We start from the raw sequence: 24,885 nt of genomic DNA, 5'->3' as shown, positions 1-24,885 counted from the left end.
AGGATGGCAAAGCAATTCTTTTGGGCAGTAAAGCCAAGTTAATTACCCTTTAATGGCTGTGATTAAAAATAAAAATAAATAAATGGAAGACTCCTATAACCCTGATCATCTGTTTTTGTGCCATTAATTGCACTTAATGAGCACGGCAACCGCATTGCATCGCATAAATTCACAACTGTAAGAATAATTTTAAAATATATACCCTATTAAATGATAGCTGCATTTTGTTGCTAAACAGACAGTATCAAAGGTGAAGATGAGGTAAGGTGAGCTCCACTTGCACAGTGAAAAAACAAAAATAACCAAAATTTGTTTCTGACAAAAGGAAAGAAAAGAAACCCTGCAGGGATTTAACCGTACTTGGATACACACACTCATGGCATGCATTTCAACCCTTTCAATTATCAGGACTCAGTTGGGAACAGATTTTTATATGCGGCCCCTTTGGGCTTCAAAAATAACACTGTATTCCATAAAATATTTTTTTACGAGTAGACGTTGCGCTCATTAATAATGTATTGTTTTGACCTTTGACCGTATATAAAAATTGTGTTCTTACCAGAGGCATAAACACTTGGCTAGCAACAATGATGATTGTATTGTGTACGCTTATTTAATTCATTCTATTCTCAAAGAAATTTACAAGGCCATTTTTTTTCGTTTATATATTTTGCGCTTTTTTTTTTTGTAGTTTTGAGCATGCTGTATATGCTATGTTTTTATCTATTTTTGGTATTTTGGAATCACATGATTTCTCAGTATAAACATGCTCTTATGCATTGTTTGAGTAAAGTGAATGCTGCAAAAGATATTTGCAATCAGGAAATAGATACAGTCTGTAGATATTTGTGTAATTACTCCATTAAATTACCTTTTAATCCAATGCCAGTCGACACAGAAGTTGGTTACAAATAACCTTCCCAATGACAATGCCCACACACTCTTCCCAACACAAGGTGGGAGGCGGCGGAGGCGGACGAGCGCTTTCGCGGTGCCAAATCGAAGCAGTTTGAGTGCAAGTTTGCCCTTTCATCTCTGCAACTGGAGCCTGTTTTGATGGTTTACAACAAAAAGACTGCTCTTGTTTTCACGATTGAAGTTAAGGAACCTCATGTAAAACAAATACGATAAAGAAAACGTTGATAGGGTCATCAGGAACAGAAAATGTAGAAATTGACCATTATATAATTGTAATGTGCTGTTACTTGCAGTCAAGTTTACATTTTACATTTTTGAGGCCTTTGAAGGCTGTTTTGACATATTAAGGGCCACGGATTAGGCATAGTTTGGAGCAAACATTTCAACATTATATAAAATCATCTGTCGCGTCATCTAGGGCTTGCTTGACTTTGCAGTTGAAAACTTGAAATGACATATTTCTTTGAAGGAAATGGCATAATGGACACTTTTCTTGACACACATGCAGCGCACTTGAATCCAATCGTGACAACAGAATGCCCTCACAAACTCGTTTTCATGGATTTCATGGTCCTCCAATTTACCTTTATATCCCCCCTTTGGAGTCCGGCTGGATTTTGATAGGTGGCTTATACACTAGCATGGTCTGTTCTTGAAGTGTAAAAGAGTGCTCTGAATTTTTGACAGGCACTGACCTTGAGGGTTCTTTTTTTTTTTTTTTTGCTTTTCTCATGAGGAGGCTTCCAAGACAGCGAGGGGGAATATTTATCTGCATGGTTACCTTTACGTAGAAAACTCACTACCTCGCCTTCTCCACAGCAACCCCACTGACACTTCCCATGGGATTGTGTTTGATGTGAGAGAGTCCCAGCAGATGTGTACAGATGCATGATGCATTTTGGTTTGATGTGGTGATTGGATATGTATCCAAGAACAAAACTGTTGGTATGCTTACAGAAAAAAAAACAAAAAAACCTTCTATAGTCGCTGAAATAACTTAACTGACGAAAGGAGTCAACCCAAAAATTTTAATTTCAGTAATATGTTCTATGCAGCCCCACTAGTCCAAACACGGCATTCAGATTCATACATTTGTGGAATGTGAATTAAGTGGCAAAATCCACCCGTTTTTATCCATATCTGGGTGCGGCCATTTTGACTGAAAATGACACAGTAGCTCAGGGCTCGGATAACAACCAATCATGGCTCAGCATGTGACTGTCACATGGCCAAACTCAGGAAACAGGTGAACCGTGATTGGCGCTTAAACGAGCCCCTGGCAACTGTGATGTCATTTTTAGTCGACGGCAAGTGGCAAAATGGCTGCCCACTGAGATGGATTCCACAAACGCAATATTAATCAGAATACCATGTTTAGACTAGTGGGGCTACATAGAACATATTGTTGAGAAAATTTCAGTTCGTTCATAATGGCTTAGTAGATCACTATGGCAAAAAAAAAAAAAAAAAAGGCCATTTCTACTATGGGGACCCGCGAAAAGTGAAGCAATGCTGTATGCAAATACATCACAAGGGCTGCTGCAATAGTAGCATGTAGTGAGACGCCTTAAGCAGTTAATGCTTGACTTTGTTAAGGTGTGACCTCAATCATGCTGATTCCATGATACACCACCTTCCTTTCAGTGAGAGCAGACAGTCCTGTTATCACACGGAAAAGAGACACAGGTGACTGGGGAGGGGTGGGGACATTTTCTCAAACAAACTGTCTGCAGGGGTGTGTGTGTACTGTTTATGTGTGTATAGTATGGAGAAGCAGAGAGAGAGAGAGAGAGAGAGAGAGAGAGAGAGAGAGAGAGAGAGAGAGACGAACACGGGTGGCAAAGAGGAGGGAGTGTGGCTCATGCATGTGCATTAACTCAGCTCCAGCAGCACGGCAGCAGCCAACATCAGCCGCAGCAGCAGCAGCAGCAGCAGCACAGGAGGCAAAGAGAGGAGGAGAGTTGGAAGGAGGCTGCTTAGAATAAAAGCTGCAGAGGACCGCTCTCCATCACTAAAAGAACAATAGAGGTGTACCAGAATAGGGAGGTGGGGGGGTAGTGATGAGTGTAGTGAGACAATAACGGAGTAGAAGAGGCACCCTGTAGTCAGTCAGGACTGAAAGCGAGGCTCCTGTCTTGTCAGCTCTCCATGTTTTTGGGCACTCACCGTACTATTGCCCTCGTCTCCAAAGCCAGGAGAGAATGTCGGGGAAGAAGGAATTTGATGTGAAGCAGATCCTCCGGCTCCGCTGGCGCTGGTTCAGCCACTCGTCCCAAGGTTCGGCAGGAAGCGGCGGTGGCGGCGGGGTGGGAGGTTACATTCAGCAGGATGGCACCGACCACAGGGGGACCCCCGTCCAGGGCCGGCTCAAGAGCCGGGAAAGGGGTGGAGGAGGACTGCGGAAGTCGAGCAGCCCGGCCCACAGTATCCTGGCGCCGACCCCGGGACCCACGGCGGTCTGTGTCAGAGCAGGTCAGCAGTCGTGGCAGCAGCAGCAACACACCGTCCCGGGTCTTGGGGTCAACGATGACACGTCCAAGAACGCTTCCTCACCCAGCACCACCAGGAAGGAGGACCCCAACACGGGCAAGGAAGATGTGAAGAGCAGCACGGAGGACCCTGCAGAGGTGGAGGCCAGAGAGAGGTACGACTGTTGACCTCATAGACCTTGTGTTTCCCAACCTTTTTTGAGCTATGGCACATATTTGACTTTATCTAAATATTACCCCAAACAAAAACAGAAGAGAAGCGGCACTAAAACAGGCCACAATTCCCATGTAACACATGATAAATGACTAGTTGTGGTTTAACCAAATGTGAGAGTGTAGAAATAAGTCTTAAGTCCAGATGTAAACATTTCTACTGAGGTTAGCGCTGCTGACTTCTTTAGCTCTCAGAGTCACCAAATGACCAAAATGTCAATGTAGTCATTTGTAAATGGATAATTTCTTGCGGCCCACCTGATGATCTCACCGGCACAGTGGTTGGGAGACTGTCATAGACCATGTGGTGCAATTTCAGGCACTTGTATACACTCACTCAACAACATTATTCTTATACTGACACATCTGTGTGCAAGTATAAAAAACAGATTTGCCATTACTGCGATTTGGAGTGGTGTAACTGAGCTGTCTCACATTGGAAACTAATTGGAACACGTGTCAAATCAAGGTCCAGAACGTAAACACCCTGCCACAGTTTGGCTTTAGTTGTGGTTCTACTCAACCAGCAGGTAAACAAGTAGAAGCACATGTGGCATATTTTTACATGGTAGACCTGGATTTGACACCTCTGAATTCTAATATTTTCTTGTTAGAGTCAAGTAAGCTACTCAATGCAACATCAGCGCTATACAACTGCAAACTATAACCACAATCGTAAAGAAGAAAGTGGCAGTAGCTACAGTAAGCCAGGAAGCCTGTTTGCTTGGAGTCATGGGTTCAATACCTGCTGTGTATAGAAAAATATGGAAATTGAGACTGGCTGTTGCTGGAATGAGGCCAGTTTACTTTGTGAGGCACCCCTGAGTAGAGGTGGGCGAAATATCGATATTATTGATACCAAGTGAGTATCGATATCGGATCGATACTGGCACTAAAATATCGATCTAGTACCAGTAGTTTAGTTTCATTTTGGCAATTTTATGCACTGGTGCGGTTTTGGTCAAACAGATAACAGACATATCACAGAAATGTGTTTCGATCGTGTGCCATCACATGACTTAGCGTCTCATCTTTGTAGTAGATTACATGAACACAAACAGCATTATATTTGAAAAATATTTTTTGGTATGTTGTTTTATCGTTTTATATTTGTTGTTGCATGATAATCTTTAACATATTGTTTTGTATATTTAGAAGGAAGAAGGCAGCATTTTTAGTTAGTTTTTGTATTTGTAGTTTTGGAACAGTAATGTATGATAACGTATTTGTTTATATTTCCTATGATCACTTTGTGCACTTTGTTTAAGAATGTTAAAAAATATTTTGTCATGGTTATTTTGTCAAGTATTTTCTATTTATCAATAAACTCTCCTAATTTGATCCTTTTTTTTTTTTTTTTTTTTTTTTAAAAAGGAACAACGCAAAAACAATTAAAGGTTGAAATTTGCCTATGAATAAGCAATGATACAGCAACCTTAATGGAAAAAAAAAATCTATAATTTCAAAAAGGATCGATATTGGTATCGGCTATACTGTCCCTGTAAACTTGGTATCGGATCAATAACAAAATTTGCAGGATCGCGCATCACTACCCCTGAGCATCACAGCCTCTTCATCTTGATATCACTTTACTAACTTCCCTAAGCATGTTAAAATATTGTTTATGTAAATATCTTGTTCAAAGCAAAGCATCAATGTATCCTAAAAGAACTTTTTTTAGACATAGCATTTATTTTGATGATCTGAAGAGTGTATGCTGCGCATGCTAGCTTTGCTTTGAAGTGTTTGACGCGAGTAAGTCTAATGAATAAGGCAAGCCATCGATGACCTCGGGACTCACTTTCATGGTCCACAGCTCGTTGGACAGTGTAAATCATTGACGCATTATTTTAATTATTCAGTAGACATAAAGCCTCGACGTCAGTCTGTCTTGAGCCCATTCGCGGCCCGTCTAATTTGTCACACTTTTACACTGACAGTGTCAGACTGTCATGGGGTTAATGTGTTAGGCGAGAAAAAGCTGTGACATCACTTAACAGCCGGAGGCCCTTTTAAACGGAAAGCACCGTTATCACATGAATTATCCCGATGACCATTAAAGTCGCTTTACAAGGCAAATGCCTCACAGCAAGTGGATGCAGCACACGGTTTGATTTATCACAAGGAAAAGTGTTTTGCAAACATTGGTTGCAAATATCCAGATGTTACAGTTACGTATGGTTAGCCTGTTAATTAAATGAGCTGATCTGTGATATGTGTGTGCGTGCTTTCTGGCTGAAACCTCAAAGGAAGACGCCGTCATGTCAAGGATGAAACCACCCTTTAATCTGGTCTGTGACATTCTTGGGTGACTGGCACTCAGCTCCCTTCATGTACCTGGTGAGGAATTGAACAGTTAACACATTCATTGCCAGACCAGCAAAAAAAATAAAAAATGCATCATTTGACGTCTTTTTCCGTCAATGGCAGTGAATGAGTTAAATGCCCCATGTTGCTTTACTTCAGAATAGACTCAAAGTGAATAAACTGAATACATACTACAATGTGTCAAGCAGGGTTCCCTGAAAGTCAGGGATAACAGGACAAACTGGGAATTTTTCCAAATTAGCATGCAGTTTTGGAATCTGTTCAACATTCTGCTCTTCATAATTGGCAGATATCCATATTTGGTGGGGGGTCCCTAAGTGTGGAGTGCATGCATAAGAGATGTGCTCGCAGTGGGGGGGGGGGGGGGGGGGGGGGAATGTGTGTAACTCACTGGCTCTCAGGGGTAGCGTGAGTTCATGTTGGTCATGTAAAATACAGCAGCACCATCATATTTGACAACGACGCTGAAATATTAAAAGGGCTGCACTCGGTGGGATCGTAAAACATGCCCTTGGCCTTCCTGCACTTGGTTTTAGTAACATACATTTATGGACTTCATAACCGTGCAAAGTAATCGGAAACATAAAGTTAGTTCAACGAGAAAGCCTTCCTTTGGACACATTAAATTGATAAACGTCAACACTGATTTTTCACTATTATGAGTTCAATGTAAACTAGAATGACCCTTAGTCATGTGCAGACCTTTTCCCGGGCCAACAACGTCCTCATGTAGATGAAATTGTAACAAACAACTTCATATGCACACTTTTTTTTAAAAGAGATTCGTGAACGGAATAATTGACTGAATAAATGACGGGAAATGGAAGAGCCACACCTTTTTCTAGATGTGCATCAACCTGCTTTAGCCGTAATCCAACACAAACAAACCCTGATGAACAAATTTGATGAAGGACATACTCTCTTTCAGTAAACATTTTTCTTTTTCTTTGTTTACGTAATACTACAAACAAACAACATGAACAAATTAGCAAACTAAAACTAATTAGTATATATATATATAATTTCACCTTCACCGCCTTCTTGTGGCCATTTTACAATCAGGAACTGGAAATTTGAAATGAGAAGAATAGAAAATTACCTTTAATTTCATGCAGTTTTTTTTTTTTTATTATTTGTAATTGATTTTGGGGGGAATTTTATGAAACAAAAATACTAGCGGTACCGGTACTGTTACCTACAATAATGATGAATGAATAAACAAACAAACAAAGGAATGAACGAACCAAACACTGACCAGACACTAATAGAGGAGTATAGCTGGTTTTTGTGATTGCAGTGTAGTTTACCAGACAAACTAAACGTTAGCATAGCTCCTTCTTCTTCTTCTTCTTCTTCCTCTTCTTCTTTTTCTTCTCGTGTTCTCCTTTTCCTTTTGTATTTTCTTCTTGTCTACTTTTTCGTATTCTCTTCTTTCTTGCTTTCTCCTTTTTTCTTGTCTTTTTTCAACTTCCCTCCTTTTCCTTTTACTTCTTGTCTACTACTGCTTTATGTCTCCGTCTTTTCTTTTTGCCTTTGCCTTTTCCTTGTTTTTTCTTCTTGTCTTCTTCTTTTTCATGACTTCTCCTTTTTGTCTTCTTTTTTCTTTCTTCTACCATTACTACTACTACGACAACTACTAATACGACTACTGCTGCTGCTGCTACTACTCTTTTCTCGCCCCATGGATGCTCTATAATCTATGATACCCTACTGCCTCTCACAGGTCAGTCAGTCATGGTACCACAACACACATCTCATTGGGGGGAGGAGTCAAGTGTGGAATCTATATACATTTAAAAAATTAGATAATATGTTAAAAAAAAAAAAAAAAAAAGAAGAAAGGGTGTGTGGGGGTGATGTGTGTGTACCCTACTTAACTGAGATGTGCCTCAGTCCATAGGGATTAAACGGATACTATTCTAATTTTACAATTTTCAGAACTAATGAGCAGTAATATTTTGTCTGTCATGAATTTGACAAGCTGGGATTGGTTGTTACCTGTGCCCTCAACACGTGATGTAATTTCAGTCGACAGTAAATGGCAAAATATGTTTTTAAGGATGTTAATTGCATGTGAAAAATAATAACATGAAATTCATGACAGCAAAATATTAACTTTTTTATTGCTGTAAAAATAGCAAAATCAGTAAAGTATCCTTTAAAAAAAAACACTCACTCAGTCAGGTATGAACACTGACAAACCTCTCTCAAACGAGACTTGTGTTCATAAAAATGAGCAATGCAAACACTCAGTTTCTCAGTGTACAGTTACACAGGAATAGCTGGAAATGACATCTGGATGGGGCGTTGGTGTGGAGAGTCGTGACACGAAGTAGGCCAGTGACTGTGTGACACATTGGCAGCGAAGCAGATGTTACTGAGACGCGCACATTCATTTACTCCACCAGCCTGATGCCCCTATTACGTCTCACATCATAAACCACATGACACATGATTTGTCACAATCTCTCAGGTTAAATCTACAAATGATGACTTATGCCGGATGCGAAGAACTACAATGGCTTTCACGTTCTCTCTCTTCTTTGAGAGTATATCAGTGGTGTTGGCCTACAATAATTTGTGCTCTATTATGCACATAGTGACTTATAAGTATACGACCTCAGCCTGCTGTGCATGTGTAGAGTTGCGAAATCGAACTTTGCGGAGTAAGTCACAGCCAATCTTGCACACTTTCTCCCACCTTTGTGTTGAATGCAACCACATATCTATTTGTCCCGTCCTCATCCAAACAGGCTCCGTAGTTGGCACAGAATATATAGCCGGCGTTAACCTGAATGGAATGGAAACCCTGACCTCTCACACATAAACACTAACAGAGGTTGGACTCCGCGGTTGTAAGGTTGAATGATATCTCAATTCCCCCTCCACCGCCTTGGAAAAGAAATACCGCCGCCTCTCCCGTGTCAGCAGCAGTAAGTCAGATATTTGTTGGAGGCCTCATAACGCCACAAGCATCACCATGTGTGGCACATGCTGCACAGGCGTCAAATGACCAAATAAAGTGGACTTGTCATCTCAGAATGACATCTTGGTGGATAAGATACGTTCGGGATCATTTTGTAATAGATTCTGAACATTGTTTTTAATCGTAAGGTCATCGTGGATAGAAGGATCCGATCCTGCCGAGAAGAGATGCAAGCAATTATATTTATACTCATAATTGCATGCTGGACACATTCCCTCTTTTCCGTACAAATCAGCATCTGTTCTTTCTTTCCACCCGAGCAAATTGAGCTAATTCAAAGAAAATAATCCCTTACACAGCTTTTCATGAATTTTACATGGATGTTATGAGGAAAGGCTGTGACTCAGTTCCGCTGCACCCTGAGGCATTAATTTCCAGTCATTTGCATTGAAAAAGATCATTGAGCCATAGATAACTGTAATAAACTGAAAAATAAATAAACTGAAGATTGATGGATAACATTATTATAACATTATATATATATATATATATATATATTTATATTATTTTTTTTTGCTAAATGCTTTATAAGAGCCTTAATGATTAATGTCACATACATTTCTCATGATGGCAGAGCACATTTGGAACAGGAAGCAAAATATGACATTGACTAATGACTTGACATCAGCTATGAATCACACTCCCAACAGTAATGGCTCTCTTTTTCTGTCGGAGTCGACCCGCCATTAGAGGACCCGTGACCGTATGTGACAAGCTTGCGGAGAAAATCTGCAACAATTTCACCATAAAGACTCCCGCAACACTCACAACTAGCACACAGACATCATTTACTTGCATCAAAAGGCAGGTAATTGATTTGTGAGCAAAAGAGACATTTATAAGGGTTTAAATACCATCAAAAGCATGTCAATTAAGCATTGACTGTAAAATGAGGATAAAAATGGCTGGATTTGTAACTCATATTACACTAACATGATATTAACCAAAATACCGTATTTAGTCTAGTAGGCCTTCAGAGTACATATTATTGTCAATTTATTTGGGGGGGGGTTTGACTTCCCATTTAAGTTTACTGTTACATCAGCGTTTTAGTGTTGTTATAGTAACGGGCAGGTGGCACCTCACAATGTAATAATTTCCTGAAAACGATTTTTATTACCTTATTGGTGAAATTATTACCTTGTTGGGTTTTATTACATTTTTTTATCTAATTAAATGCAAATTTTATTACATTTTCAGGCATTATTACATTTTCAGGAAATTATTACATTATAGGGTGCTACAGTAGCAGCTTGGATCTCATTAAAAAAGAGCCAGGCTATGTACGCTTTCTTTTTCCTCTTACTCACATAACTCCAGCATGCATGACTGCCAGTGCACTGAGGTGGAAGAAGCTCATGAAATATATACAGTATAAAACTGCACCAGGCTTTGGTAAGCTCAACCCAATCTCTGTCTAGAAGCCCTCAGTGTCAAATAATCATGGCTTGACTTTGCTGCCTGTGAAGCAGCTGATGCTTCACCGAGATCTCCTGTAACATGACTAACTCATATATTTCTTTACACAGCAGTTCTAATCTGGTCTGAATCATCCAATCAGGGGAACAATCCGACTGTTGCATGAATTGATTTAAAGAAAAATATATAAAAAAAAAATATATGTCAATTATTTTCTTATATCATCTTTCTGGTGCACTACTGTTGCTCTAAAATAAAGCAGTACTCTAACTCAGTGGGTTTGATCAAATTCGAAGAGTTCAGGGAGTCAGTCTGACTAAGTCGAGCATAAAAAGAAAGTGATCAAATGAATATGTGCAATAATAGATCACATGTATAACTAAACATACGGTGTTCCACAGGGTTCAATTCCGGGGCCTCTGCTGTTTTCATTGTATCTGCTGACCCTGGGTTCCATCCTGAGAAAACAACAGTGGTTGTTTTAAAGAGCTCTATAAATTTAGTAGCGTCCTAACTGCATGATTTGCAATTCCAAGTTGAGCAATTCTAGTTAAGCTAAAGTAACACTTCCTTAAGCTGCATGGAAATGGAGATTACAAGATCACGTTCCTTGCTAAATTCAAGTTGGAGATAGCCAGAGTTGATGAAAAGGCTACTCCTTGTTCATCAATAAACCCTATGCCTATGTCTTGAATTTGAAAATAAATACCTAAATAAATAAATAAATAAATAATAATAATAATAATAATCATATTTTATTTTCAATTAAGAATGGTTCGGTGAATGCACATAGGAAACTGGTGGGGTGGAGTACCTCCAACAAGGTTAAGAACCATTGCTCTAAAAGTTGTAAACCTGCTGAAACTTTTTGCCTAATTAGACAAATTTACATCGCCTCAAGTGATCTGTGGCCCGGACACCACAAGACCTCCCCAGGTCCCGATAGCGTCTGCGACTCTGAGTGAATTGGTTTGTTATATGCGACGTATTGCAGTGGGCCACAGTCATTTCCCTGAGTCGGGTGTTGCGATGCTTTAGTGCCTCAATAAAATCAGGCTGTATACCTTTGATGATTCCACCCACTCCTGCAAGCGAGATATACACCTCTGAGAAATTTACCGTTCTCTGGAATGTGATGCCAACGCAATTAGTGTCGGAGAGATGAGCACGCATGAAAAATCCTTTTTAGCAGGCCTTAGAGTCGATACAAAGAGAATGCATCTCACTTTTATGGCCGCATTGTTATTCTGTCTTGTTTGGTGTTGCTATCCAAGATGAAGCAGTCATTCGGGAATCAACATGACAGCACTATGTATTGCTGTATGCTTTGCACTTAAACATAACATATACGATAAAGACTGACCTGGAGAGACTGGAGGGCAATATTAATAAAAAAAAGTTCCTCAGACAGATTTTCATGACTTCAACAAACAAATAAATCAGAGTTAAAAGTCAGACACTCGGCTGACCGCGGTAACTTTATAATTGTGTGTTAATCAACCGACCCCTCCATTCTCCCTGCATAATCAATAGTTGCATGTGTCAATACTTTGTGCTGCCAACCAAATACAGGGAATTTACTGGTCAGTTGTTGAACAAATCTGTAGCTTTTCGAAATGATGTTGCTCTTGTGGCAGCATACCAATCAATCAGTCAAATACTGTAAACACAAAACGTACTAGCTGTCTGTAATTAAGGCTCTGTTCACGACATTACCCATGTTTGATGTGTTTGCTTGTTAGTGCATGTTTGTGCAACTATATTGCATCATACAGCAACGATATTATATCACTAATCAAAGCTCAGGTCAAATCCGCTTTGAGAATGATCAGCTTTGAATCCTGCGTTGTTTGCTTGGATTGAAACACAATAATCCGTCTGTGTGTAATGTTTGAGGAGAAGGAGCACTAGTGAAGATTTAAACTGCTACTGTGTGTGTCAATTAGTGTTTAAAAAAAATGAGATTCTGGAGGTGGATGATTGACACGTTTAGGTGAGCTTTTCTTGAAGTTGATTGTTTTTGATTCCTTAAGATTAGACTGGTTAGTTTACACTAGGTTAATGTTACCTAACATTGCCTTTACCGTTAATAAAAGTGTATTTTTTATTTTTTTATTTCACCTTTAACCAGATAAAAATGTTTTGAGAACTAATTCTTATTTACAAACATGACCTGGACAATAAAGATGTTGGCAACAGTATGCAATTAATTATACAAAGTATAGTTAATCATTATTAATCACAGTGTTAAATTAAATAAGTTTGACTTCCATATTTAAAAACAAAAAACAAAAATAACCCAGTTTGGGTAAAAAAATAAATAAATAGGGAGAGATCCACTACTTATTGGGTTGTTTTGTACAAAGCAACCCCATTTTCAGGATTGTTTTTCTACACAAAAAGCCAATCTTTGGGTTTATTTTATGAGGTTGTGCAAAACAACTCAGAAGTTGTGGATCGGCCCGTTTTAGACCCAGATTTTGGGTATATGTGACATTTCCAGGCTCATTTTAGACCAAACTGATGTAGGCTACTATACCTCAAATCTTATTTTTGTATTTTTTGATGATGTTCTTTTATGGGATATCAGTACTGTGAAATTGTAAATAAAAAAGTGTCTGTTTCATGTATGACTATATTCAAGTCCCATGACCAACAGGAGTCCTGGAAGACAGTATTGGAGGGGGCCAAAGTGGCACTTTTTTCACAGGACCCCAGATCACATGAGTATGAGTTACAAAGTGCGGCCTTAAATAGCAAAGATGTTTTTTCTCAAGCTTTTATCAGACATTACACAGCAGAGGCACAATGCTGATGACAGCAGAATCCTTCTGTGACATGAAGTGGTTCTTTTTGTGCAGCGAAATAAACAAGCCCAAATGTCAGAATGGACCAGCTCTGCGAAGGGCGACCGGGTTGCATTGTTCGGCACGCGTCAGAGGGATTACTTGGATGCTAGTGAAACAGCGTGTAATCTCGTCGCCTGCTGAGACGGAGATGCGGCTTTCTCACAATGCGGCGATGAACTGGCGTCTTCGCTTGTTAAGTCTCCCTGTGACTGGCACACATCTGTGTGCGCACGCAGATAAACACGGGCCTGTTCTGGAGGGAAGGCTGTTGATTGTGGTGCGGTTTGTCCCACTGGACTGGGCTACTTAGTTATCCACTTATCCACGGAGTTTAGTCCACGACAGTTTTAATTTCAGCTTGGAAAGATGCAGAAGCACCACAGAGGACAGCTGATTTATGAGCACCACATGTCCAAATAGTCCCCCTCCTCCCTCATTTCTGTTTGCCTCTTTTTGTTTTGGATAGTGGAGGACGCCGGACAACGGACAAAGAGGAAACTTAAGAATTACTGCGTCTACCAAATGAAATTAATTTTACGACACGTCTCGTCAATGGGCAGCATAGAGGACCAGTGCTCCAAACACTATAGAAAATGGTCACGTTACACCAATGTGATTTAAAGCGAAATTACTCATCTAACAATAGTGGGAAGCTGTAAATTTCATAAGGAAACAAAAAAGACTGAAAGAAAGCTAATGAGGTTCACAGTCCATCATCCCAGTCCTCTTTCATTTTGTCTTCTCCAGGTTGGCTCTAAGCACCTTCACAAGAATGAACACCAACTCCTCGGATGAATTCTTCCAGGCCACAAATCACGCCGAGCAGACCTTCCGAAAGATGGAGAGCTACCTCCAGCATAAGCAACTGTGTGACGTGCTCCTAATAGCAGGCGATCACAAGATACCAGCTCACAGGTCAGCGCTAGCTCCTCTCACCTCTGATTAACTGTTTCATTACATTTGATGTGAAATGCACAAACTTCATTAAGATTTCCAGTGTGAATCTTCAACTTTGCTGTGGTCTTACCGCGCTGATTTGTTGAAGAATAATCAAATAATCCTTAGGAGGCAGTTGAGCCTCCAGACGAGCAAACACATCGTTCACCGGTGCGCAAACAAATCAAAGCCGCTGCTGTGATCTAATTACACCTCTGCCCTCTCACATCGACATGTTACATTTGAGACGCAGACGCACACTGGGACCCAAAGCCGTGATCCAAAGCCCAGCCGTGTCAATATGTGGACATCTTGCCCTCGGGCGACTGCATGAATAGAACACAATTTGAAATTTATGATGAGAAGCATTGTGCTCTTCTATGCCTATTGAATGCCATATTAAACAGGGAAAATGGCACACGGATGAATGCTTATAAACAGTTTGGGCTGTCTCAAACATTCTTTTAAAAAAAATATTTGGGTGAAATGGCAGCCTATTCCACCTGACTTTGGGAGTGACGTGGGCTACACTGTGGACTGATCACCAGCCAACTGCAGGGAACATAACCAGTCACACTCACATTCACACATGGACGATTTAGAATTTTCAGTGAATCAAATATTAATTTTTTTGGAACCTATTCCAGGTTTTATACCTACATGTTATTTATGTCTAATAATTTATGTCTTCAGTGAACTTTTTTCGAATATGTCGGCACACATTCGATTTGGAAAACCCCCTCCAAACTGTTTGTCTTATCGCCTTTAAATAACAGAAACACAAAAATAATTATAATCCGTGAATGCTTTATTGGTTTAATGTGTTCAATAAAGTCGGACAATGTCAAAGTGGTCCTTGGATTTTGCTTTATGGGGTCCTCAGAGGAAAAAGTTTGGACACTCCTTTCTAAAAGTGACCAATTCCATAATCAAATCATCATCAAAACATCTCCTCTGGCAAGAAAATCCTTTAGTGCTCCTCTTCGTACTTATTTTAATGAAGAAAGGTTGTCCTTTTCTGCAAACCGCTTGCACTCCAATCATTTCTAAAACCAAAGTTTCCATCACAATCGCCTTTGACAGGTTTTTCATTTTTAATCTATCATGAGAGTTTCAACCATATAGCACTACATGGTATAATAATACTCCAACTAAACAATATTCACTTATTATGCACAGTACAGGGCACATGGCTGCTGAGTCCCGACCTGAGCCTTATTTGAATTTATCTTTGCACCAGACTTGTTCTGAGCGCCGTCTCCGACTACTTTGCTGCGATGTTCACAAGTGACGTGAAGGAGGCCAAACAGGAGGAGATCAAGATGGAGGGGGTGGATCCAGATGCCCTCACCTCCCTGGTTCATTTTGCCTACACTGGTGAGTGCTCATAAAGACGTTCACGAGCTCTTGCAAGTCGTTATGAGACCTCTGGAACGCGACCATGATTAAAATGGATCTATCACTGAGTTAGTTGAGTGACTTGCCATCCTCATGACTTCATATTACTTCACCAGCACAATTCCAATCTGTAGCAATGTGAATAAGCAAATCATTTTCCCCTATGTTTTAAATAAAAACAGGATGTTATTATGTTAATTTGTTCATCTTTTATGATGGGTTTTAAAAAAGCAGTTTGGTGTTTATTACGCCAATGAATGTTAACACCTATGAAAAAGGATTTACGTTCATTTTTATCTATTCTGTGGTAGGACGGCAGAAATTACGAGTGAACTATATCGCCATTACAGTTTTTGCCGGCGCAGCTACATTTAGTCGTCGCATAAAAAATATAGCTTGCGCTCTCTGACATTGCAGGTGTCCTTGAGTTGAAAGAGGAGACCATCGAGAGTTTATTGGCGGCAGCTTGCCTCTTGCAGCTCTCGCAAGTCATTCAGGTTTGCTGCAACTTCCTGATGAAGCAGCTTCATCCCTCCAACTGCCTGGGAATACGCTCCTTCGCTGACGCCCAGGGCTGCGTGGATCTTCTGAACGTGGCTCACAACTACACCATGGTAGGCTACGGAAGCATGGAAAAAGACAAACAGGGAAATGCTTAACCTCCCAACACAATAGCTTTTTTTTGCAATATGCATTGCCTTTGCTGTTTTAATGATAATATTAATAACAACAACAACAACAACAACAACAACAACAACAACAATAATAATAATAATAGGGATGTTCGATACCACTTTTTTTCAGACCGATACCGATACTCAGACCCTCACTACTCACCGATACCGATACCAAGTGCCAATACCAGTAGTAAATTTTGCTAAATAAATAAAAAAAAAATCACTAAAAGATATTTTTAAACAGAAATAATCTGTCTTCTGCAGAGTTTGTTGTAAAGTTGGCTGTCAATTTTGAAGTATTTCCAAACCGGTGAAGTTTTGGTGAAAAACGCAGGCATGCTCCGATGCTCGTGGGTTCATTGTTGTCAAAACAGGAAGTGGTCCTCATGATTAGCCATGGTGTTAAACTGCGGGAGGGACTCGCTAAACGCCCCCCCCATCGGTCGCTTGTACTCGTCGCGGTCACGAGTACTCGAGTACTTGAAAAAAGGCTGGTATCGGTACTCACCCATCCCTAAATAATAATAATAATACTTAATTTTGACTGGCAGTGTCGCAATGTTTTTACTATTGCGGTTATAGTTTGCAGAGACAGTATGATTAATAATGCAATGTGTGTTTCTATTTAGTATGCAGCAGGTCTTCCATACTTAATCACAAATACTTGACTTGCCATATAAAGGTAGGTGAAGTAAATAGACCTTAAAATGGCGCATATAAACATTTTGTTAAATACCACAAGATTCAATTTACATTTTATTTTAGTGTCAAGCTGGTGTTGCTTAATAGTGATGAAATATTGGGTATCATGAGACCGCGCCACCTTCCCGCCCACAATCCTTCCTAGTGAGAGTTAGCAATAGACATCTTATTTTCTTCCCCATTGTAATTCTGCCACAGCCTCTGATTGACAGCTCAGTGTCAAGCAGCTCCTCTAGGCATCCTTGCAGGTTGCATGGCCATGAAAGACTGAGAGGCTAAGGACAAATATCAAGGTGAGAAAACATCAGAGGCAACGACAGGCCAATTTGGTTGAATGCAAATGGGGTAAAAATAAGTTGCAACGGACAAGTGATTAAGCTAGATTCTCATAAGTCATACATGGGCGTGAAATCAGATAATAGAACTGCATATCCAAAGGATATTATCCAACCAGGTGTGATATTTTAAAAATATAGTTGGGCAAACCATTCCTTTATAGTGGTTTGATTGAGGTTTTGGAGATTTCTGTCCCTCGCTGGCATTTCACACTGATTGTATAAAGTGTAATATCTGGTCCCTAACTCCAATGTAACAACTCTGATGTAAAGAACATTAAGAATAATATACAAATATTCCCCTATGGATGATTAGATAAATGATGTAAATACATTTAGGCTACTTAATAGTAGGAATGTAACGATAAGGGCAATATCGTGAAATCAAAACTGCCACAATATCGTCATCGTCATGTTCACGATATTTAAATGCAATACATCTGTGAAAAAAAGTCAGGTTGATTTCCATTTGTGGAGTTCTGGCTCCCTCTAGTGGCTAGTTTATTAGTGCAATTTAATTTCCATTAGGGATGTTTTGGCCTTCTATGTTTAAAATCTATGCTAATTGTCAGATGAAGGTGAACCTAATTTGCTTGTGAAGCGATCAATGTGTGCTTGCATTACCAAGTAAGTGCCTCAAAATTGTTATTAGAGATTGCAGGTGGTTTATATGCATTGCTGTTATGTACAAAAGTATAATGTGTTTTTTTTTTTTTTAGTATGAGCTCTTTTCTTTCTTTTTTTTTTTTTTTTTTAAATATTGTGATCTTTTTTTTAAATATCACCAAAACCCCCACAATATCGTGATAATTATCGTATCGTGACCTCCATATCGTGATAATATCGCATCGTGATGTTTGGATATCGTTACATCCCTACTTAATAGTAAAGTAAAGTAGATGTATTTCTCTTCTCTCTCATCTATCAACAGTTTCACACAGAATGTGGACTGAAACAAGAAGAGAATAAAATTCTGCACCTCCTTTATGCTAATGCTATGTTTTAATTGTAAAAGATAACATCTAAGTTAGTTATCATGCATTTTATTGTTTATTTTAATCATTGCATTTTTTGTTTAACATAAAAACACTTGTTACAACTGAAGTCGTCGTTATTCATTTGAAGTTGAATTGGGTTGAGGTAATTTAATTTAGAGTACCTATATTGTTTTCAGTCCAGCAAAAATACTTCTGTCAATTCAACACCATTTCCAAAACAATCAATTGTTGAAATAAATGTCATGGAATGCTGCACATTCCTTTGTAATCTACAGATCATGTCAATATTCTGCAAACACTCATTCTCTGTGACCATCTCATATTTTGAGGCTAGCTGCATTCAAATAACCTGTCATAACCTGTAAAGAAATGAAATGAAGATGTCTCAGCTATTCATATCATCTAATTTTTGTGCAGAGAAACGGTTGACATGCACATTTGAATAGAAATTGAAAAGTTTGATGCTTTCACTTTATCCAATTTAGTTCAGCGGCTGCAGGTAAGAGATACCATGTACCTGCACATTGATTAGTGGACCGACTCCATCTGGCAAAATGGGATTTTCTGTTACATTTCAGAAAGAAATATTTGCATTGGATTAAGATTCATACACATGCTTGTCAGATAAGGTCTTGGCTGGCCATGCAGGAGTGACAGCGTGGGGTAAGCGTTATCTCCTGAAGGACATCTGCTCAGCCTGTTTACAAAGCCCGCTTCCGGGATCGGGAGGTTAATCTAATCATCAAACTGCACAGGATGGTTGAACTTCCTGTTCAATCACTTCGGTAATGAACAAAAAGATTTGTGGGCTTCCTGGAAGTCTGTCCCCTACTTTAGCAGTGGAGAGTTTTGTTTAATAAGCTTGTTTTTTCCTGACTGACAAAGTTTGGATCTCATTTTAGAAACACTGTTATAATTGTGTCTCGGTGCATGCATCTTAACTTTATTATTATCTAAAAGGTGATTTGCTTGACAGCATTCATTTATAGGCATATCCAAGACATAAAATAGATGACATGAAACAGTTTCTGAGTGGTCTACCCAACTGGAGAGTGAAGACAAAATGGTCCACAGCCGATTAAAAAAAAAAAAAAAAAAAAGCTATTAAAACAATAAATACAACAATGTAATAACGGTTTAATAACTTCCAGTCAAAATTAAAATCTTTAATCTCATTAATACTCAAAACTAAAACCTACTTTGCGCAAAGGGGATAAAGGCTGCTCTGTTCTTATTTAAGCATCCTAAAGTAGTGTCCAAGAAGAAAACATACCTGTAAAACAAAAGTGTCATTCATAAAATCTAAAAGTATTTATGTATTTATTTACTTTTACTGTATTAATGAAACAGTGTGATTTGAGGCGGTGATTCCTTGCCTGATGATTGCTCCACCTTTCTTGAATGTAATTTGTAGAGGCTCCCCCCAATTCTCTCATTTTGTAAAAAGTGGGTTTTTAAAATTGTCTGAAAGTTATTTTGCAAAACCAAGTCAAATACATTATTTATTTTTTTAATTGCAATTATTTTTTCATGTCTGAATAAGTCCGGATCAAATTTATTTCAAAAGCACTGGAAGTAACTATTTTGAAATGTTAGTAGCCAAAATGTCATAAAATTGGAAAATAATATCCAATGGGGGAAAAAATAAAATAAAATCTATACCTAGTGAATACAAAGAGAATTAACATCCTAGCAGGAATGATTCATGCAAAAATAGGTTTGTCTTCTGTTTGCTATTTAGTTTTACCAGGGCAATTCCAATGTTATCTCTCTCCTGCTCTTAACTTTAGCAAAATGGCTGATATCTAAATTGTCATAACAGCAAGAAAGCAAGTGTCACTACAGCGGTACTTCTCAATCGTTGTTTGTTACAGAAGAAGAAAAAATAAAATCATTTGTCTATAAAATTGTTGCAGGGAAGCTATTACTCCTTGCACACTTTCTCCACTGCCACCTGTAGTGGATGTGCAATTACACTTTATTTTAGTATGTAAAAAAAAACAAAAAAAACCTTCCCGTCACATGTGCTGAGCATCGCACCCCCACCATCCTCCAAGGGGGCCCATCCCCCTATTTTAGAAGTATGTGGCACTACAGTATACTTTCACATAATATTTACATCCAGCCAACTGAATGGGAAAAACAACACAAGCTCTAACTTTACTAGATGTATTGTCGCAGAAATTAAATCTTCTTCCACAATTCCTCTTCAATCGATGCACATCCTCTCCTGCTGCTCTTGTTTTACCCACCAGCGAATTTGCAAGCCTCTGAAATCACATCCTTTCAGATCGTTGGGAAACAAACGCTGCTTAGCTTTCAGTCTTCTTGTCAGCCTGGTAATTACAACTTACTGGTCCGAAAGCAATGTCAAAGAGTCTCTCCCATCAAGTGTAACCACAGCTGATCAATGCACACCCCTCTTTTCATTAAGGCTTGTGGTATTTAGCGCTCAAATCTGCCTCTGGTATATACTGGAGCCGAGCGACACACTGTAATCTGGACGTTTGTGATCAATAGTTGGCTTGTTTTAGATAATTGTTGAGCATCCACTAAGGCAGTTTAATAATGAATGCTTTGCTGTCAAAGAAAATGTGAAATCCTCCTGGCTGGACTCACGTGTGGTAATAAGATAATACAGGGGCGTGTACATGGGACGTTTTATATCACATCATCTCTAATGGAAATGCCCTGAGATAGTGTCCTTGAAAAGGTTGCCGTGCAATGTTGTAACATGGCCCGGGCTGCAGGCCAGTAAAAGGAAGATCAATCTTTAGGAGGGCAACAGCGAAGAGCTTCCACACCAAAAGTTGCAGCCGGGTGATGATAATGCAGGGCCTCTCTGTCGCTCGTTAAAAAGGCTTATAAAAGACTTAATGGTGTCATGTATGAACAGGAGCAAAAAAGCTTTGTAAGCTGATGAAGATTTTCAAGGGTGATGTTTTCTGCTAGGTCTGCTTACAGCCGCCGTCGTTTTATTTCATAAGTGACAGTTATATCTACGGCTTTGGAATTTGAAGCAACGGAGCATAAGTCATTGCTGTTATCGGCAATGACGAAGACTGTAGAAGCTCCTCTCGGTGCTTTTACACCATCGCTCTTCTTACTGCAGTAATAAAAATAGACACAGAGCCATGCATCAGACGTAGTTGTGGTCTAATGACTGATGATTATCTGTCCCCTTGGCGTCTCTTCAACCAGGAAAACTTTCTGGAGGTCATTCAGAACCAGGAGTTTCTTCTGCTACCCACGGCGGAGATAGTTAAGCTGCTGTCCAGTGACGACATCAACGTTCCTGATGAGGAGACCATCTTCCAGGCGCTGATGATGTGGGTGCGATACGACGTCCAGCGTCGGCAACAGGACCTGGGACTGCTTCTCTCTTACATTCGACTGCCTCTTCTTCCTCCACAGGTTCCCACATCATGATTTCTTACTTGCTGCAATATGACGTGCTTTCGTTTTCTTTTTTTTTCCTTCTGATTTTACTTGTCATTGTAGCATTTCTTAGACTAAGAATGTTTCTTAACGAAAACCTAATATTAGGCACAGTCACACATTGTATTGCGTAACAATCCTAATTAGTGATGGGAAAACAACATTTTTTGAAATATGATGAAAAATGAGAAATCAAAATTTTAGAAACATGATGCAGATCGGTTCCACAGCTGTATTGTTTGGGGGTTTTATGTGTTGTTATAAAGCACATTTTTTTGTCTTGCATTGGTTGTATGTCTTTTGTGTTACATTTTGCTGATCTATTAACTCTTTTACTGCCACACATTATCAAAACGTTATCATTCACGTCATCCTTGAAAACGTTCTATTTCATCAGATTTTGTCATCTTTCATTGTAATTTGATACACGGGCAGCCCATTGAAAAGATACAATGCTGCCATCTGGTGGCCATAGTTAGTGACTTTTTGATTCCACAACCCATTGACCAGGCTGCGCTGCACGTAGATGTTGCACTGCTCATTGTTTTAAAAATAAAAACGTAGTTGACGTCATTTGACATTTATGGCGGCATACATTGTGTTTTTATTAATCGGGATTAAACGTTTTTGGCAGTCAAAGAGCTAATGTAGAGCACTCTTGTTTTAACTGTTTATGGCCTTTATAAATAGTAAATTGGATTGAATAAAAGACGTATGGGGCACTCCTTTCCTACTAATGAGGACTCCTGTACTGCACGTGATGTATCGCGGTGAGGGGGCCGGATGGACTCAATATAATTTCACAGACGAATGCAGATATGTGAGATGGAGGGCTGCACTGCTATGACATTACTTACAGATGACTTCAGTCATGGCCAATCAAAGCGGCTCCTTTCTTTCCCTTTGTGGGACGCTCCTCGCACACTAATGTCTGGACATGACACATCATAAACATACATACAGCGTGAGTGTCAGTTCTGTTAAGACCGCCACAAGATGTTTCACCCAAAAATATGTTTAGATTCATGTTTAGATTCACTTTCTGCCACCCACTTGTTACCCAGCGACGCGCATCTGCAAGATACTCCTTCGCTGTGCCGCCCCGCCCAACTTTGCAGAGACCTACCTGAAATATTGGCAAACATGCCCAGTGAGCCTATGATATGAAAATTTGAATCTGCAGACATTTGTGCTCTTCGGCAAAATGTGCTGTCAATGAAAATACATCATAAGGTCATATGAATGAACTTTAAAAAAAATAAAAAATATATATATATATATATATATATATATATATATATATATATATATATATATATATATATATATATATATATATATATATATATATATATATAATATTCAATCAAATACAGTACATTACTCCAACAGTAATAACATTTATGCAAAAAAAAATAAAAAACCAAAACATTTTTATATAAACAAGGCTACATTTTTCATACAACTTTTTTTTTCCTTATAGACTGACAATTGCAAATGTGTGGCTTCAGATTTAGTTTATGTTCTTAATTTTACAGCTTATTGCTGACCTGGAAAACAACAAGATGTTCTCTGATGATCTTGAATGCCAAAAACTGTTAATGGAGGCCATGAAGTACCATCTTCTGCCCGAGCGCCGTCCCATGTTTCAGAGCCCAAGAACCAAACCCAGAAAGTCCACAGTGGGGGCACTTTATGCCGTTGGAGGGATGGATGCTACCAAAGGTGCGTTACAACCCATTTTTCCCCACATAGCAAAAAAATCAATTCATACTGGGATTTGTGCCTTTTAGGTTCAACCACCATTGAGAAGTACGACCTGCGCACCAACACCTGGGTCCCACTGGGAGTTATGAACGGACGCCGACTGCAGTTTGGTGTGGCCGTGATAGACAACAAGTTGTATGTGGTCGGTGGAAGAGATGGCCTCAAGACCTCCAACATGGTGGAGTGTTACAATCCAGTCAACAAACTGTGGTCCCCCATGCCTCCCATGTCAACACACCGACATGGACTTGGTGACTATCTACTTATCTACCTTTCTACCTATCTACCTTTCTACCTATCTATCTATCTATCTATCTATCTATCTATCTATCTATCTATCTATCTATCTATCTATCTATCTATCTATCTATCTATCTATCTATCTATCTATCTATCTATCTATCTATCTATCTCTCTCGACAGGTCTGGACTGCTGGCACTTGCATTAATTTATATGAAGCCACACTGTTGTAACATCTTTCGAACTTTGCGCTGATAAGAGTCTGGTCTTTTACCTATTTGACCCTGAAGACGCATCGCCCATAAATTCCCCAAAACAAATTGAAATGTGGACTCGTCAGACCACAACACACATTTCCTCTTTGTGTCAGTCCATCTCCGATGAGCTATTTGCTCGCACACTTGTTTACATTGTGATCTCATCCCATCTGTGTTTGTGAACAACTCGGGATTTTGGGGTTGCTTCTTTTACAGTATACCCAATCATGACACGCACCCGTTTTTTAATTAACTGGTTCACCTGTGGAATATTCAAAACATTTTTTTTTAAGCATTCCTCAACATCAGTCTTTTGTTGCCACTGTCCCTGCTTGTTTAGAATGTGTTGCAGCCATCACATTCAAAACGAGAGAATATTTGCAAAAAGAAATAAGAATTGAACTTTAACTTGTCCATGTAGTGTAGGTTGAAAATGCTTTGCAAATGATTGTGTTCTGTTTTTGTGGACATTTTACGCAACGTCCCATTGGAATTTGGGTTTGTATTTCTAATTGATAATTAATAATAATAATAATTTCTGTCAAATTAGGTGATATTGGATGATCTCTCGCATTTATTACGATACACTATGAGGTATTCATTTCCTTCTTTAGTATTTCATCATCGTGGCAGCATCTATTAGCAATCAATTTCAGGAGCATCCTGAAAATTTAGATTCTAAATCCACACTTTTGAAAATATCATGTATTTGTTCAGCCAGGCAACAACGTTTTATCTCAATACAGCGCATTTTCTGGATGTATGCTCCAAGCGGTAACTGCTGGCATGCTGTGAACCTGAAATTACACATCTTTTGAGATACACCTTTGATATTTTCCATTTCTCCCATCAAAGCATGGTGGGCAGTGCTGTCCCTGCTCTTCCTCAATCCTCCCTGACCGACAAATCTCATATCAGAAGCGTTTTGATTCAC

General features: G+C 39.3%; 1 protein-coding gene across 2 annotated transcripts in view; it reads left to right on the top strand.

Annotated features, from left to right (window-relative positions):
- Nucleotides 1-2,761: 2,761 nt before the first annotated feature.
- The window catches only part of klhl4 (kelch-like family member 4), a 30,194-nt gene continuing 8,070 nt past the window's right edge, over nucleotides 2,762-24,885 (top strand). The window contains exons 1-7 of one of the 2 annotated variants that reach the window (XM_077532324.1): nucleotides 2,762-3,562; nucleotides 13,950-14,117; nucleotides 15,379-15,515; nucleotides 15,954-16,150; nucleotides 21,450-21,662; nucleotides 23,225-23,411; nucleotides 23,480-23,704. In XM_077532324.1, coding sequence (XP_077388450.1) covers nucleotides 3,120-3,562; nucleotides 13,950-14,117; nucleotides 15,379-15,515; nucleotides 15,954-16,150; nucleotides 21,450-21,662; nucleotides 23,225-23,411; nucleotides 23,480-23,704 — 1,570 coding nt within the window. In that variant the 5' untranslated portion in view covers nucleotides 2,762-3,119. Of the gene's footprint in view, nucleotides 3,563-12,165; nucleotides 12,347-13,949; nucleotides 14,118-15,378; nucleotides 15,516-15,953; nucleotides 16,151-21,449; nucleotides 21,663-23,224; nucleotides 23,412-23,479; nucleotides 23,705-24,885 lie in introns of those variants that run through there. The other variant, XM_077532325.1, reaches the window with a different exon arrangement.

Source organism: Festucalex cinctus, chromosome 9, assembly GCF_051991245.1.
Source record: "Festucalex cinctus isolate MCC-2025b chromosome 9, RoL_Fcin_1.0, whole genome shotgun sequence".
NCBI lineage: Eukaryota > Metazoa > Chordata > Actinopteri > Syngnathiformes > Syngnathidae > Festucalex > Festucalex cinctus.
Note: the sequence above shows the minus strand (reverse complement) of the source record. Positions and strands in the feature narration are given on the sequence as shown.